At 42.6% G+C, this 16,857-nt stretch overlaps 1 protein-coding gene across 7 annotated transcripts in view; it reads left to right on the top strand.

Annotated features, from left to right (window-relative positions):
* Window positions 1-16,857, top strand: part of TRAF5 (TNF receptor associated factor 5) — a 44,230-nt gene that overhangs the window by 17,948 nt on the left and 9,425 nt on the right. For 3 of the 7 annotated variants that reach the window (XM_037015330.2, XM_037015331.2, XM_037015332.2), the window contains 6 exons: window positions 6,864-7,082; window positions 8,078-8,135; window positions 10,965-11,066; window positions 13,246-13,410; window positions 14,023-14,100; window positions 14,416-14,490. In XM_037015330.2, coding sequence (XP_036871225.1) covers window positions 6,865-7,082; window positions 8,078-8,135; window positions 10,965-11,066; window positions 13,246-13,410; window positions 14,023-14,100; window positions 14,416-14,490 — 696 coding nt within the window. In that variant the 5' untranslated portion in view covers window position 6,864. Of the gene's footprint in view, window positions 1-5,915; window positions 6,029-6,863; window positions 7,083-8,077; window positions 8,136-9,520; window positions 9,612-10,964; window positions 11,067-13,245; window positions 13,411-14,022; window positions 14,101-14,415; window positions 14,491-16,857 lie in introns of those variants that run through there. The other 4 variants (XM_017642883.3, XM_017642884.3, XM_037015334.2 and 1 more) reach the window with 4 other exon arrangements.

The following is a 16,857-nucleotide window of genomic DNA, read 5'->3' as shown; positions in this document are numbered from 1 at the left end:
TTCTCTGTGAAACCAGCAGACACGTCCGGAAGTACTGGCTCCCTCTCAGCGGGCCCCCCACGCTTATTTGTTTCAGTCTTTCTCTGTGGTAGGTGCCCCGGCTATTGTATCATTCCCATGTCTGACTTTCTCTGCTGGACTTAGAGACCCTCAAGGGCAGACACAGTGGCACAGGTCTCTGCATCCTTGGGACCCAATCCCAGACATGAGTCTGTGCAGAGATGTACAGAGGAGGGGGCTGTGGGAAGTCTTGCCTGAGGCTTTGTAGCTGGTGAGCAGCAGAGACAGGACCGAGCCCATGTCTCTGGCCCTGCTGCCGTTTTCATTCTGGAATCTGATCCATCATACCCCGCAACTCCCAAGTATCAGAACTTGAAAACTGGAGATGTAGTTAAATGTTACAAAGTATAACTTGTATGTTATGTTATATAAAGTATAACATAATTCTTTAAAAATTCCCAAATTTTCTGGCCCTTCGTTTATCTAAATAAGATGTGAAAGTGGTGTGTACAGACAGACAAAGACCTAGCTTTCTTTGCTAAACCTGAGACTGAATTCTGCTAGATACGTGTCCTTTTTTTATACCTAAAAGCTAAATTCAAGCTGCTTCGGAATGTTAAGCTGTTTATTACGTGTTTCCCATAAATGAACCAGAAGAAATACCTAAGAAAAGAATTTAAAATCACAACATCCACAGCTTTCCTTTGGAATTCCTAGAAGATTCTTAGGGAAAGGTGCATCAATTTATGAAGCCAGAAAAGCATTTAAAAGAAATGCAGTAAGAATTCTTGGGGAAGGGGGTGGGATGTGATTTTCATCTTATCTTTTTGTTTTGAGTTAATAACTCTTTGGTGGGATCATCACACTGTACATTCCAGATAAACAAACCCTAAGAGTAATTTTAATGACTTTCTTTTCTTATGTTCAAAAACTGAACTCTCTGGCTGCTCCTGTTACATAAACTATTATACCCCAAGGGGAAAGATTTCAATAAAATGGAACTCTTAGTCATTTCCACTAAATAACTGCCTGGGAATGACAGAGTACTGGCTGGAAATGTTGAATTGAGAAATATATTTGTTAGACAAAGAAATGTCATCCTTTATAGTTCTATTTTTGGGGCTCTCTCATGTCAGTGAGCACAGTGGATTGATTCCATTCTTGGAGCTGGGTTACTGATCTGAAGAAGCTTCAGAGGAATGAGACAGACCCCGCCTGCCCCCTGGAGACATCATAGCCCAGCTTACTTATAAGACCACTGCCCTGAAACATCTGAAGTCCATATTGTATAGCTGAACAGATGGGCTTATTTAAAAAAAAAAAGTCTAATGAGATAAAAACTCAATTGCATAAAAACAAATTGTAGACAAGACAACAGATTCAAGAGGAACAAGGTTAGTGGATGATGGGCCTGCCAGCTGGGCAGGGCAAGACACAGTGGCCAAGAGAGAGAAGGCGGGGCGCTTGGTCTCAGGCCTCTGCTGCTGTTCTGCAGGAGCAAGAAGACTGTATGCAAGGCTCTCACACACGTGCTGGGCCCTGCCAGCCCAAAGATTGACAGGACCCAGGCCCACTCCGGAACCTGATGGCAGTGGTTTCCCAGAGTATGCTTCAGGGACCTGGGGGTGCTGGAGCAGCTCTTACCAGGAAGGCAGCTAATAGGCCCTGCTTAGTTCAGGTATGTTCAGGAATGTTCAGGCACAGAAATCTTACAAACTGGGGCTTTTCCCTCAGGAGAGCAGATTGTTAAACATTTACCACCACACCACTGCCTGAGGCTCCCTGAGACCTTTTCAGGGCATCTGCATGGGCAAAACTATTTTCATAGTAATACTAAGATATCATTTGCCAATTTTACTTCCCTTCTTTCACAAGCATACAGGGGTGTTTCCCAGAAGCTACATGACATGTGACACTGTAACAATCTCGGTGCAGGACAGAGTATGCGAATGCAGCTATCTTCTTTTGAGCCTGAACAGAGATGTGCAAAAATGAAAATCAGTGCCACTCTTCTCAATGATTTTTTTCATTTGGGAAAATGGTTATTTGTTAAACAGAGAAACGTCATCCTTTATAGTTCTATTATTATAAAAATATTATTTATGTTAACATACACTTGCTTCATTATTACCTTAAACTGAATTAATAAAGAAATATTTTTTAATTCCTCAATTTTAATTTCAAATATGGAATATATCAATAGATAGAACTTCCATAAAAACTCTTAGGGACCTCAATTTTTTTTTTTAGGAGACTTTATGTTTTAGAGTGGTTTTAGGTTCATAGCAAAATGGAACGGAAGGTCCAGAGATTGCCCATATACCCCCTGCCCTCACACATGCATTGCCTCCCCCATTATCAGTGTCCCCCATCAGAATGGCACATTTGTTACTGTTGATGAACTTAGATAGTGTAGAGGAGGAGAAATAATTTTCCCTCTCCCAAGTTCTTAGCTGAGACTCCTGTAGTAAAAGACTGGTTAACGAGAAAAGAAAACAGACGTTTATTAATTATATACCTCATGTATATGTGGGAGAGACCCAGGGAGAAATGAGTAACTCTCTGAGGTGGCTTAGACTTCAGGCTTAAATACCATCTTTTAGAGAGAAAGGGGAAGGAAGATGTAGGCCTCTTAGAAGAGAGAAAATGATTCTTAGGAAAAATGAGCAGGCCCTTACAAGATTAGATGGGAGGTGTGATAGTTTGTGACAAAGTCTGTCAGGGTGTCAACTTCTAGTTTCTTCTCTTGTGATGACTCAGTTTTCCCTGGTTGATGAAAGTCCTGGGGGAGGGGATTAATGATAATTGAGTTCCTTTTGATGGATCTGTCTTGAGGCAGATAAGGTGTTCACAGAAAGCCTCTTTCAGCATTTGTTGTTTTTCAAGTGTCTGGAACTTAATACCAAAGTAGCATATTTTGAGGTGGCACTTTCTGCTATCCTTGATACATCATAATCATCCAAACATTAGGGTTCACTCTTGCATTCTGTGGGTTTGGACAAATGGTTAATGACATGTATCCATCATTATAAAATCATACAGAGTATTTTCACTGCCCAGAAAATACTATACTCCATCTATTCATCTCTCCCTCCATCCATCCTAACCCATGGCAACCATGAATTTCTTTTACTGACTCCATTATTTTGCCTCTTTCAGATTGTCATCTAGTTGGAATCATACAGTGAGTAGCCTTTTCAGATTGGCTTCTTTCACTTAGTAATATTAATTTAAAGTTCTTCCATGTCTTTTCGTGGCTTGATAGCTCACTTCTTTTTTAAGGCTGAGTAATATTCCATTTATTCATTCCGCAGTTTATTTGTTCACCTACTGATGGACGTTTTCATCGCTCCTAAGTTTTGGCAATTATGAGCAAAGCTCCTATGAACATCCATGTGCAGGGCTTTATATGGGACATAAGTGAACCACTTCTTTGGGTAAATGCCAAGGAGTGAGACTGCTGGATCAGATGGTAAGAGAATGTTTAGTTATGTAAGAAACCGCCAAACTGTCCTCCAAAGTATTGCATTCCTACCAGCAATGCAAGAGTACATACCTGTTGCCCCATATCCTCACCAGCCTTTGGTGTTGTCAGTGTTCTGGGTTTTGGCCACTGTAATAGGTGCGTAGTGGTATCACATTGTTTTAATTTGCATTTCCCTGGTGACTGTGATGTGGAGCACCTTTTCATATGCTTATTTGCCATCTCCGTACTTCCTGGATCACATTTTGGATCACAGTCCTTGATCAGATGTGTCTTCTGCAAATACTTCCTTCCAGTCAGAGGCTTGTCTTCTCATTCTCTTGACAGTGTCTTTAACAAAGGAGACGTTTTTAATTTTAATGAAGTCCAACTTATAAATTCTCTCTTTGATGATTGTGCCCTTTGGTGTTGTATCTAAAAAGTCATTGCCAAACCCAAGGTCATCTAGGTTTTCCCCAATGTTATCCTCTAGGAGTTAATAGTTTTCTGTTTTACATGTAGGTCTGTGATCCATTTTGAGTTGATTTTTGTGAGGGTTATAAGGTCGTGTCTAGATTCATCTTTTGGCATGTGGCTGTCCAGTTGTTCAAGCACCAATTGTGAAAAGGCTGTCTTTGCTCCATGTACTGCCTCTGCTCCTTGGTCAGAGATTGACTGTTGACTCTACTTGTGTGGGTCTATGTCTGGGCTCTCTATTCTGATCCACTGATCAATTTATTCTTTCACCAACATCACACTATCTTGATTATTGCAGATTTATTGTAAATCTTGAAGTTGTGTAGTGTCAGTTCTCCAATTTTGTTCTACTACTTCAAAATTGTGTTGGCTATTCTGGGTCTTTGGGTCCTCAATTTTTAAGAGTCTAAAGAGAGGGTCCTGAGACCAGGATTTTGAGAACTGCTATTGTTGAGAAAAATAGACACACAGATGAGTTCATTAAATTCTTGTTCTGGGAATTCAGCAGAGGGGAGCTGAATTGAGTTTTATACATCTTGCTGCCTTATTCTGGGGGATGAAGAAGTCTGTGGCTTTAGGAAGCCTTTGGACGGCTCTGAGAGTCCACATTTAGATGCCATGTGACACACATGAGCCTGACCTCAGGAGAGACTCTTTTTGGGGGGGGGTGTCACCCAGGAATCATCAACTTCCCTTGAGACTAGGGCACACAGGGCAGTTTAAAGCAGTTTGGAACTGGTTCTGCCACTTCTCTGAGGTGGGGGTGAGCCTCTGTTACTAGGATTGTGCATGTAAGTGAAGTGCTGTGCGGCCTCATCTTCATAATAGAAACTTCTGTTAAATCTAGATAGGAAAACAATGTTAAAAGGGGAACAATCACCCTTGAAGTTCTGCAAGAAACACATGCAGAGAGGAAAAAGATGGGACTTTGGTCTCAAACCCTAGCATTAAAAAAATAAAAAGCCCCTGGTCCGCTGGGCGTCTCCAGAGAGAAATCTTTATTCGCTGCATGAGGCCAGTTGCCTGCTCTGCCTGTTCTCCCAGGTGGCAGCCTGGACTCACACCGCTCCAGCAGTGAGAGGCCAGCCACTGGCTGGAGCAGAACTGAGCGCTGAATGGGGCCACTCATCTCTTGTGTCCATGGTCAGGTCACGCAGCTGCTCTCAGGCCCGGCTGATCTCATCAGCCGCAGGAGAGTCATGATTGCTTCCAAGACCAAGCCAAAGCAAGCAAGCATGAAGGCCCAGCCTTCCTGGACCCTAGCCATGTGCAAGGACATCGCCCACGGGGCCCACCCCCGATGGCCTCCCACCCTTTAGCCATTTGCCAGACACTCTGAAAGTGCCACTCCTGTGCCAAAAGCAACAGCATTTCTGCTGTGGAGGCAGGGCTGTTGTAGACCTGGAGACCAACCACTAATGGGTTCATAGGGTCCTTAAAGGTCCAGATGCCAGATGTGTATGCTATTTTATAGAGAGAAGACCTACAGTTTTCATCAAATTTTCAAAGGCAGGGGCTAGTCCTTGCTCAAACAAGGTTAAGAATCACTGTTAGAGGCCAACACTAGTTATAACTGCCCTGTTCAGGGTTTTTCAAAAAGTCCATTCAACAACATGATATCAGCAAATAGCTGAGTTGTTCTTCATGCCTGGCTCAGCACTAAAGGCTGGAGATGCAACCCTGAGCAAGACTGGCTGCAACCTGTGTGTCATTGAAGGGCACAGATATAAATCAAGTAATCACACAAATGCATGTCTAATTTCAAATCAAGTATTTGAAATTAGAAGGAAAGGAACCTAGTTCTATGATGGATATAACAGTGGGTTTTTAGTTTTTGATTTTGTATAGTTATTTGTGAATAGGTAATGTATTCATGTTCAAAAACTCAAAAGGATTATATAGTGAAAAGTCCCTACCTCTGCCTTATCCCTTGAAGGCTGTGCATGTTTTACAGATTGGTGAATGGGCCTGCTGCTGTTAGACCAGGGGGAGAAGAGAAAGTTTACCTGTGGATGTGACACTTGAAGTGAAATTTGAAGCATGAGTGCAAGTTAACTAAGTGAAGAGGACTGAAAGAAGATAGGGGAGGTACTCTGGACAGAGGCAACAGTTTGTGCGAAGGCCCTGTGGCAGGAGACAGCATGATGTATTAGAAGAACTAAAAGCCTGTGTGGCTGGAGTGCCAAATACAAGGGGAGGAGAGGTCCAGGGGGCTGCTGGGAGGGGGAGATGCCATCTTGCAGCCTCTTAGCATTATGGCCTATTCCCCAAGAGCCCTGGAAAGCCACTGAATGAGCAGAGATGACCTGCAGTCACACTTGCATTTTGAAAAATATCACCCTGAGTATGGCATAGAGAATGGATTGCAGGGTAAAGCAGTTGATGGGCTTTTATTTAGTTCAGGTGAAAAGTGGTATGGCTTGATGGTGATGATATATATATTATATATTATATATATTATATATATAATATATAATATATATTGCAAGAAATGCATTGGTGTGCAAAATTCTCACTTTTGAAAGATATTAACAGAACATTTTTTTCAATTTTCCTGACTGAGTGGAAGAAAAATCCATAACAAGAGTTTGCTCAGATTATAGTTAATACCTGGTTGTATTTTGTCCAAGCATGTAGCCAAACTGGCCAGATAATTTAGCGTCCTGTGGAAGGTGGATCGGCAAAAGGCCAAAGTCTCATAGAATCCTGCTTGACGTCACCTGGTTCCGCCTCCCACATGAGCACCGCAAAGACCTCTCCCCGCTGTGGGAGCCCGCCACTGGCAGGAGGGCTGTTACTGTGACACAGTCATGACAGAATGGCCACGTGGGTGGTGGTCACTATTTAGTAAACCAGTAATTGGCACACCTGACGTCAGCTGGATTCTCCAGGCTTGATGTTCCTTCTCTTCCCTAACCCCCAGAATGGCTTCTTCGGAGGAGCAAGGAGGTGTCCCCTGTGGTTTCATCCGCCAGAATTCCAGCAACTCCATTTCCTTGGACTTTGAGCCCCATGCAGAGTACCAGTTTGTGGAGCCATTAGAAGAGCGCTACAGATGTGCCTTCTGCCACTCAGTGCTCCACAACCCCCAGCAGACGGGCTGCGGGCACCGCTTCTGCCAGCACTGCATCCTGTCCCTGAGGTGAGCGGGCAGGGCCCGCAGCCCAGCCAGAGGCAGAGGGGGGTGCTCCTGGGATCTCAGTGTCCTCCGCGGCCGCGGGACTGTGACTGAGGTTTTTGGAATTGCTGTGGTTGGCCACAGACCACGAATATGCAGAGGGGCTCTCCCAGGACCCTTCTCTGAGGAGTCATCTTGAGGCATAATCTCCATTTTTTGCCACACATGTACTGATACTCCTTTTCTTAAGATTCAGACCACACCTGTCTCGCATGCAAAGGCATCTGTGTTGGGAAGGACCTGTAGCTCTCAGGGGTCTCTGTCCTAGTCACCCTGACCTTTCTTTGCTTAAGGCAGAGGTGCTGTGACATCCAGAAGGGGCCTCGCTGCCGTGGGTGCCGTCTGCTCCAGGGCAGCTGTAAAAACTGGGTCATGCCATTTTGAGGGAGGAGACCAGGACGGACATGGAAGCAGGCATTTGGGTCTTCTGTAGGGTCAGTAAGGAACCTGTACCCACACTGTACCCCAGCTTGGAAATGGGGTTATCACAGCACATTCTCACGCATCCATGGGCTCGTCCATTCAGCACCTATCTGTTCCAGGCACCGTGCTTAGCTAAGCTTCATGTGCAGAGGTGAAGAGCTAAAGGTCCAGTGTGGAGCAGGACCCAGTCTCTGCCTCTAGAACGTTCCTTCTAGTGAAGAAGACAGGTTGTGATAAGCAAAGGACTGCCGTGGAAGCACTGGCAGAGGGCATTTAGCTGTCTGGGGGACTCACCGTTTGACTTGCATCTTGGAAGATGAATGGGAGTTTTTCAGGCAGACTGGGGGATGGGCTGAACTTGGAGTCTTGGAAGCTCTTCTGGGAGGAGGGAACAGCATGAGCAAAGACAAGGCCTAAGCTGCTCAGAAGGAACTTCAGGTGGCCAAGCACGGCTCAGCTGGAGTGCTGGCGCTGCTCTTGGAAGAGCTGTTGAGGCCAAATCTTAATTCTGGCTCTGTTTTTATTTTTCTCTCCAGAGAATTAAATGCAGTCCCACTCTGCCCTGTAGATAAGGAGGTTATCAAATCTCAGGAGGTAAGAAAATCACTACTTTGGTTTAGCAGTTCTCTGGGTGAGAGAGAAGCCAGTGTCCTGGGTTGGAGCAGGAGAGTTGGGGAGAGGGACCTTCCTTGGAATCCGCATTCCTCTGCTGTGGGTGCAGGTCAGACCCACTCCTACCCCTGTTCAAGAGGCGTGTTAGGGTCTCTGTTGATCACCCCCTTCCTATACTAGCTCCAGTGCCACTGAGTCACTTGGAGAAATGAAACATCCTGTTTCCTGGAATTCACTTTCTCATCTGGTTAATCTCTCAAACTTCCTTTGATTATTATTATTATTATCATTATTATTATATCTAACAATAGCTTTATTGACATCTAATTCATATGCCATAAAACTTACTTTTAAAGGGTACCTGTTTCTTGGGTATATACAGTTGACCCTTGTGTAATGTGAGGATTTGGCCTCTCTTTCAGTTGAAAATCCATGTATAAATTCTGTCTCCCCAAAAACTTAACTACCAATAGCCTACTGTTGACTAGAAGGAAGCCTTACTGATAACATAAAGTCAATTAACACATATTTTATATACATATCATATACTGTACTCTTATAATAAAGTAAGCTAAAAAAGAATATGTTTTTTCAAATTGTTGCAACTCTCCATAAATTTTTCCAGTATATTTATTGAAAAAAATCCATGTGCAAGTGGACCTGGGCTGTTCAAACCTGTGCTGTTCGAGGGTCACCTTTACCTAGGAGTGGAATTACTGGCTCATACAATAACCATGTATAGGGTCATGGTAATTCATGTGTGATGTTCTGAGGAACTGCCAGATTACTTTACCGAGCAGCTGCACCATTTTACATTCCTACTAGCATGGTAGGAGAGTTCTGTTTCTCCAGATCCTTGCCAAAATTTGTTATTGGCCATCTTTTTGATTATAGCCTTCCTGGTGGGTATAAAGAGGTATCTTGTGTTTTTGATTTGTATTTCCCTAATAATGATGTTGAGCATCTTTTCATGTGCTCGGCCATTTATGTACCCTCTTTGTACAAATGTCTATTCAATTCCTTTGCCCATTTTTTTTTTGGTATCATTAATGTACAATTACATGAGCAACATTATGGTTACTAGACTCCCCCCATTACCAAATCCCCATGACATATCCCATTACAGTCACTGTCCATCAGCATAGTAAGATGCTATAGAATCACTACTTGTCTTCTCTGTGTTGTACTGCCTTCCCCATGCCTCCCCCCAGATTATGTGTGAATGCCCCTGTTTCCCCCTTATTGCTCCCTTCCCACCCATCCTCTCCAGTCCCTTTCCCTTTGGTAACTGTTAGTCCATTCTTGGGTTCTGTGAGTCTGCTGCTGTTTTGTTCCTTCAATTTTTTGTTTGTTCTTATACTCCACAGATGAGTGAAATCATTTGATACTTGTCTTTCTGCGCCTGGCTTATTTCACTGAGCATAATACCCTCTAGCTCCATCCATGTTGTTGCAAATGGTAGGATTTGTTTTCTTCTTATGGCTGAATAATATTCCATTGTGTATATGTACTACATCTTCTTTACCCATTCATCTGCTGATGGACACTTAGGTTGCTTCCATTTCTTGGCTATTGTACCTTTGCCCATTTTTTAAGTGGGTTATTTTTCTTGTATATTGTTGAGTTCTAAGAGTTCTTTATATATTCTAGAGACAAGTATCTCATCAAGTGTAGGAGCTGCAGATATTTTCTGTGGGTTGTCTTTTTTACTTTCTTGATGGTGTCCTTTGAAGTAAAAAGTTTTTCATTTTGATGAAGTCTTACTTATCGTTTGTTTGTTTCGATTGCTTGTTCTCTTAGTGCTGTATCTAAGAAACAATTACCTAAGCTATGGTTATGAAGATATTCTCCCTTAAAACTTCCTTTTAAGCTCAAGTTTTCTTCCTTTAAAATTCTGCTAACAGGACTAGTCTGATGTACATGCTCCTTCTTTATGCTCTTAAGATATGTTGTACAAATGCTGAGTAGAAGCCAGTACTCTACTGTGTCAACCTCACCCACTAGGCCAGGGGAGACTGCAACATGGGATGGGATCTGTCGGGCCAAATCCAGCCTCCCATCTGTTTTTGTATTGCCTATGAGCTAAGAATTGTTTTTATATTTTTAAATCATAAAAAAAATCAAAAGAGGGGTACACAAGAACTCTATACTACTTCTGCAACTTCTTATAAGTCATAAGCTATTTCAAAATAAAAATTTATTATAATAAACAAAAGAAAAATAATGTTTTGTGACACATGAAAATTACATGAAATCACATTTCATTCTCCATAAATAATGTCTTTTTGGAACACAGACATGCCCATCCATTTAAGTACTGTGTAGAGCCAAGTTGGATAGTTGCAACAGAGAACATCGCAGTGTGACCTGCAAAGCTGAAATTATTTACCATCTGACCCTTTATAGAGAAGGTTAGCGAACCCCTGGTTTGTGCTGAAATAGCAACTTCAGTGACACTACCTGATGACTAATACAAACGTTTTCGCTGGGACAGGAAGCTGAAAGTATCACCCGTAGCCATAGCCCTACCACCTGACCTTTGAGCATGGGAGGTCAAGTTCACTGTGAGATTTTCCTAGCTACAACCTGCTGCTCTAGCCATTGATTTACCTGGCTTGTATGTTTGGTGGCCTGTCGGATGTATCTGAGCCTTTTCTTTTGTGGTGATGAATCTGATATTTCCATTCCAACCACTGTCTGGAAGTTTCCACCCAACTTTTGAGATGTACTTGAAGGCCAAATTAATAATAGCTTTGTTCATGTTGCCCTAAAGCTTTGAAGTGTGTAAGACCTATTGTGTTTCTTTTGTAGGTGTTTAAAGACAATTGTTGTAAAAGGGAAGTCCTCAATTTATATGTATATTGCAAAAATGCTCCTGGATGTAATGCCAAGATTATTCTGGGACGATACCAGGTTGGTATTACTCATAAACAATATTTGCCTTGGCTGTTTTTCCAGGGACATGTATGGGACACATTAATGTAACAGTTCCTGGGTTAAGCATGGTGGGAAATCATTGGGTTACCCTCAGAGAGTCCCTTTCTAGCAGTGCACTGGCTGCAAGGCAGCAGACCAAGTGCTAAGGGTGAGTGAAAATGTTGGTTTGTATGGAATGCATGGGCATGCTGTATACACTAGGCCTTAAAGTATGGGCTAGGGATCACTGATCCAAAAGAGAAGATGTGGGACATGTTGGGCAAAAGGAACGGTCAAGGAAGGACCTGTCATTTTGGGAGAATTTGTAAAGGATTTCAGGTCCCTAGGGTAGGAGACAGGGTATGACAGCAAAATGACACAATTGCACGGGTCCCTGCCCAGACACACTTGCAGGCACTCGGGTGGGTGTTTCTCAGCAGCTGTGGGCCCTGGCCTCTTAGAGTTTATGATTTGGGGCAGATAACAGACCAGAACAGAGCTAGGAACTAGTTTAAAGGTGAAGCAATGGTATGAGATGCAAACAAATGGGGCGTAGGGGAAGCCAAGGGGAGTCATGTTCCTTCCCCCTAGCTGGGAAGGGTTGTTAATGGGAACTGTGGCTCTGCCTGGCAGGTCCATATCAGGTTTGGTCACACCATGAATGAATGAGATCAGGCATCCCTAGCTTCCAGGGAATTGCTTGGAGGCTGTTGAGATTTTTCCCTCCCATCCACACATTTTGGCACACCTGTCAGGTGATTCAGTCTTTTCTCCATCACCGCCCCCAAGCCCCCAGGCACTTTAAAATGATTTCCTTGTAAGATCAGGTCTTACATCTTTTCTGACTTTGTTGTCACTAAGCGTGCAAAGGAAATGAGGCTCAAAGGGACCACTAATCAGCCTTGGTGACCCAATCATCAGATTCTAGTGACCAGTGGCTGGTTTCCTTTGCATTTCCCCTCATTCCCTGCCCTCCCTCCCTCCCTCCTCTTGCATGAAGGGGTAGGATCTCTCAGGTAGCAGAATCTCAATGAATGTTGACTGCTTTGGTGAGAGCTGAAGGGTAGGTAGCATCAATGACTTTTGAAGAAGATGTGGATTTCAACTGTCACTATTTGTTTCTTATTAGTAGAGGTAAAGGAGAGTAGCTATACTATTTACTTACCTCCTGTGAAAAAGCTGTTTGCTTTTTTTTCCTTCTGAGAAGTGGTCAGCTGTTTCTATCAAGAGTCAGATAGTGAATTTTTTAGGCTTTGCAGGCTGTACAGCCCCTTGCAGCTACTCAGCTCTCACATTTCAGAGGGAAAGCCGCCGTAGACAATCTGTGAACAGATAGATGTGGCTGTTCGCCAATAAAACTTTCTAAAAGAAGCAGCAGGGCAGATTTGGCTCAAGGCCCTTACTCGCCAACCCTGCCTTAAAGGACCTCGCAGAGGGATGGTGATAACCTGAGATTTTGATAACTTGATATATGCCTGCTTGGCACTGGAATGAACACTGTCCGTGTCCTCACTCTCAAATATTCTGGCTCTGAACATTTCCTGACTTTACAAAACTGACCATTCCCAGCGTGGGCCTACCATCCTGTATTTCCTGTATGTCCTTTTCTTTATCACTTGGCAACAGCTTTCTCTCCCTCCCTCTCTTCCTTTAATCCTTTCCCTTTCTCCATGTTCCTTGGGCTATGCCCCTCTCTTCTCCCCTCTTTTCCCTGGCCTGGCTTTTACCATCTGCTGTGCAGAGATCAGCATTTGGTGCTGGGGGTGGGGGTGGAGGGTGCACAGAAGAAATAAATAAGGTCCTTGAAGAATTGACCAATTAATGGCAAGTCTAAGGAAAATATTCAAGGACTAACTTGAGAGTATGAGCACGTCCCTAGGTAATCTAAAATAGACTCAGCACGCTTCCTTCTTCGCCCATCTTCCCCTGCCCTCCTAACTCCCACTAAGCACGGCTGGCATTCACAGCCTCTGTCCAAGCGGCCCCCTCCAGGCTCCCTCCTCAGTAGGGGCAGGGGGGACCCCACTGAGAGCCTGCAAGCAGAGGCTGCTCCCCGCTGCAGTCCTTTTTGCCCGGCTGCCCCTCATGTCCTCCCTCCCGGACTAGGCCTGCCAGCCGGCTTCCCCTCCAGCTGTCCTGGTGATTCGGACCCGCTGGCCTGTTTTATGTGTTGCAGGACCACCTGCAGCAGTGTTTATTCCAAGCTGTGCACTGTTCTAATGAGAACTGTCAGGAACCAGTCCTTCGGAAAGACCTGAATGAGCATTTGAGTGCATACTGCCAGTTTCGAGAGGAAAAATGCCTTTATTGCAAAAAGGAGGTGGTAGCAATCAATCTAAAGGTAAAAAAATAATAATAATAATTGTGGGACTAAATCCTGCCTGAGTGGTCACAGTAGGTCCCATCCATAATCAGATGGTATACCAGAGCACATTTCTGGATTTATTTTTGTACAAAAACTGTCTAAAGAAGAACTTTATCTGAGAGTTCTATGAAAAGCTAAAAGCCTTCTTATCAGTGGGACTCTGTTCATTTATCATTGGCAAAAATACGTTTGAGCACCTGCTGGGTATGCAAGGAGCGATGCTGGGTGCTGGATGACCCTGTGTCCTCAGCAGAATGCTCTGATCTAACTGGAGAGGCAGGTTGTAGGCATGAAGAGAGAGGATGGGGTACTTGTGTCTGAGCCACAGGAGCTATAGTGATGGCTCCCATAGTCTGACCTCGTAGTCCTGTGCCCTCTGACCCTCCCTTGGAATAATGACAAATTGAATTGAGTTGACTGATACCAAGAGAGCAACCATCTCTAATCCTTTTTGATGCTACTTGCCTGCAGAGGGTAAGCCACATGACACAGATCCCCAAACAGACATATGTATAAACACTCCGAGGCCCTGAAAGGGAACCTTGGAGACAAGGCTTGGTTTGTTTCATCACACCTTCTCTGTTTCAGAATCATGAGGAAAACTTGTGTCCTGAGTACCCGGTATCTTGTCCCAACAAGTGTTTGCAGATTATTCCAAGAACTGAGGTAACTGTAAATAATTCTCTCAGTAGATGTTATGTAACATAAAGTTTTAGTAATCACTATGGTGTGTGCTTGATAAATCCTGTCAGCAGAGGCCCAGGATTTAAATTATACCCCTGATAACCATGTCTCTGTTTTCCCCTCCCCTTTCCCTGAGAAGTCTTCTGAGTTTTCACCATAGCTCTCCCCCCACCAGGCCTTAGCAAGGCGTTTTTCCTTCCGTTCCCTCCCTTCTTCCCAAGCTACCCTTGGTCCCCTGCTTGCTGCAGTCGGAGAAGCAGCGATGAGTTTCTGAGCGCGAGGCTGTCCATTCCGTAGGTGGGTGAGCACCTTGCTGTGTGTCCTGAAGCCGAACAAGACTGTCCTTTTAAGCATTACGGCTGCACTGTAAAGGTATGGGGCGCACCTTTTCTGTTTCTCCCTCTACGTTCTACCATGTAATTGGCAAGTTCACTCTACTCGTTGATTCCATTAGGATACAGAAAGACATTCGCCTCTGAGAACTTTTAAGAGGTTCTTGGTGATAAAATACTTGGTGATGGGGTGGGGGAGGGCAGGTGGGGAGGGAGGGAGAACGGGATTGTAGGGGTATCATGATTGGTGCACATGGTGTGTGTGGGGTCACAGGGAAGACCCCGTGTAGCTCAGAGAAGACAAATAGGGACTCTGTGGCATCTTACTACACTGATGGACAGTGACTGCAATGGGGTGTCAGGGGGACTCAATAATAAGGGTGAATGTATTAACCACATTGTTTTTCTGTGAATCCTTCACAAGAGTGTATTTCAATAATATGTTGATAAAAAAAAATACTTGGTGATAGACATGGATACCATAAAACTAAGATTTGTTATCGCAGTTAATTGGAGTTCTCCAGAGAAACAGAACCGTAAGAGAAGATAGATGATAGGTAGGTAGGTAAGTAGGTAGGTAAGTAGGTAGGTAGGTAGGTAGGTAGGTAGGTAGATAGATAGATAGATAGATAGATAGATAGATAGATAGATATAGTTATATCTAGTGTATATATGTATAGATAGATAGATAGATTTGTTTTTCAGGAATTAGCTCATATGATTTAGGGGCTGGCAGGTCTAAAGTTCTCAGGGCAGGACAGCAGTGGGGAAACTCAGGCTGCAGTTTCTCTGATGAGAAGTGCTGCTGCTTTGGGAAACAGTCCTTTGCTCCTAAGGTATTCAGCTGATTGGATGAGGCGCTCCCTGTAATGGAAGGTAATCTACTTTAAAGTCAACTGATTGTAAATATTAATCACATCTACAAAGTATCTTCACAGCAACACTAGTTTTGATCAAACAACTGGGCACCATAGCCTAGGCAAGCTGACACAAAATTAACCATCACAGTAATTATTCCTACTTTGGACTCCATGGCCTCTACCATTGGTTAGGAGACCTGCTGGAGTCATGCTTTTGTTGATCACAAATCTTAGTTTTATGGTATCCCTATCACCAAGTATTTTGAAACAAACTGATTTGAAATCACATTTTAAAATCTATTTTATTACCTTTTAAACACCTTTAAAAATATTATTCAATAAATTGTATAAAAAGATGGAAAGTTTGAGTCCTACCTCATTTTAACAGGTTTCAGATGAATTCAAGTTTTAGGCATTAAAATACATCATGCACTGTATTATTCCACATTTTTTGTAAATCTAAAATTACTCCAAAATAAAATGTTTATTTAAAAAAATTCATAAGAATACTAGAAGAAAACAGGAGTGAATTTTCTTTTTATTCTTGAAATTAAAACGGCCTTTCTTAGGTGACTAACAAAACCAGAAGCCATTGTTTTGTTAAGTTTAACGAAAAGTATTTAAAACTTCTATGGTTTTTTAAAATACCATAAAGTCAAATGACAAACCACGAAGTGAGGGTAATATTTACAATCTATGAGCAGACAAAAAGGGGCTGTTTTCCTTAATATACAAAGAATTCTTATATGTAGATAGCTTATTCAACTTATTAGAAACATAGGGAAAGGAATATATAGGCAGTTCCAGAAAAAAAGTTCTATTGGCTAATAGGTATAAGAACATACACTCAATCTCACTCATAAATAAATGTAAAAATAATAAGAAATATAACTTTCACCATCAAATTGACAAAGACTTAAACAATTAATAAAATTCAACTTTTTTTGAGGGCAGTTTAGTTATATCTATGAAAATAAAAAGTGAACCCAGACATTGACCTTGCCATTTTTCTGGTAGGACTTTCTCTAACAGATACCCTTTCATTAATATACAATGATTACATTTACATACAAACACACATGCACACAAAGATGTTAACATAGGGAAAAAACATACAAAAAGCTAAAAACAACCTGTAAGTTCCTCACTGAAGTACTGACTATACAATTATATATTTATATTTTGTAACACTATACATCTGATAAAGAGAACAAGGTCTGTATGTTAAAAGATTAAATATAGTATGATCTCATTGCATTAAAAATGTGTATATATCTTCCCTGTCAAATGAGACAAGGGAATTGAGTGTGGTGGTGATGGAGAGAAAAGGGCTTTTACTTTTCATTCTGCATCTTGTGATACTGTTTGACATAAGCACATATTACTCTAATTTTAAAAACCTATTTGAAAAAAATGTATATTATGAGAAGCCTCTGAAAAAAAAATCAATGAAGAGTCCATAAATTTGTCATGTGTCAAACCAGTGATTGTCTTGGCAAAGAGGATAGGGTTTACTTTTCTAGTGCATGAAATACTGAGTTGCTTTC

This window comes from Manis javanica, chromosome 11 (genome assembly GCF_040802235.1).
Source record: "Manis javanica isolate MJ-LG chromosome 11, MJ_LKY, whole genome shotgun sequence".
Taxonomy (NCBI): Eukaryota; Metazoa; Chordata; class Mammalia; order Pholidota; family Manidae; genus Manis; species Manis javanica.
This window is presented reverse-complemented; position numbering and strand designations above follow the sequence as displayed.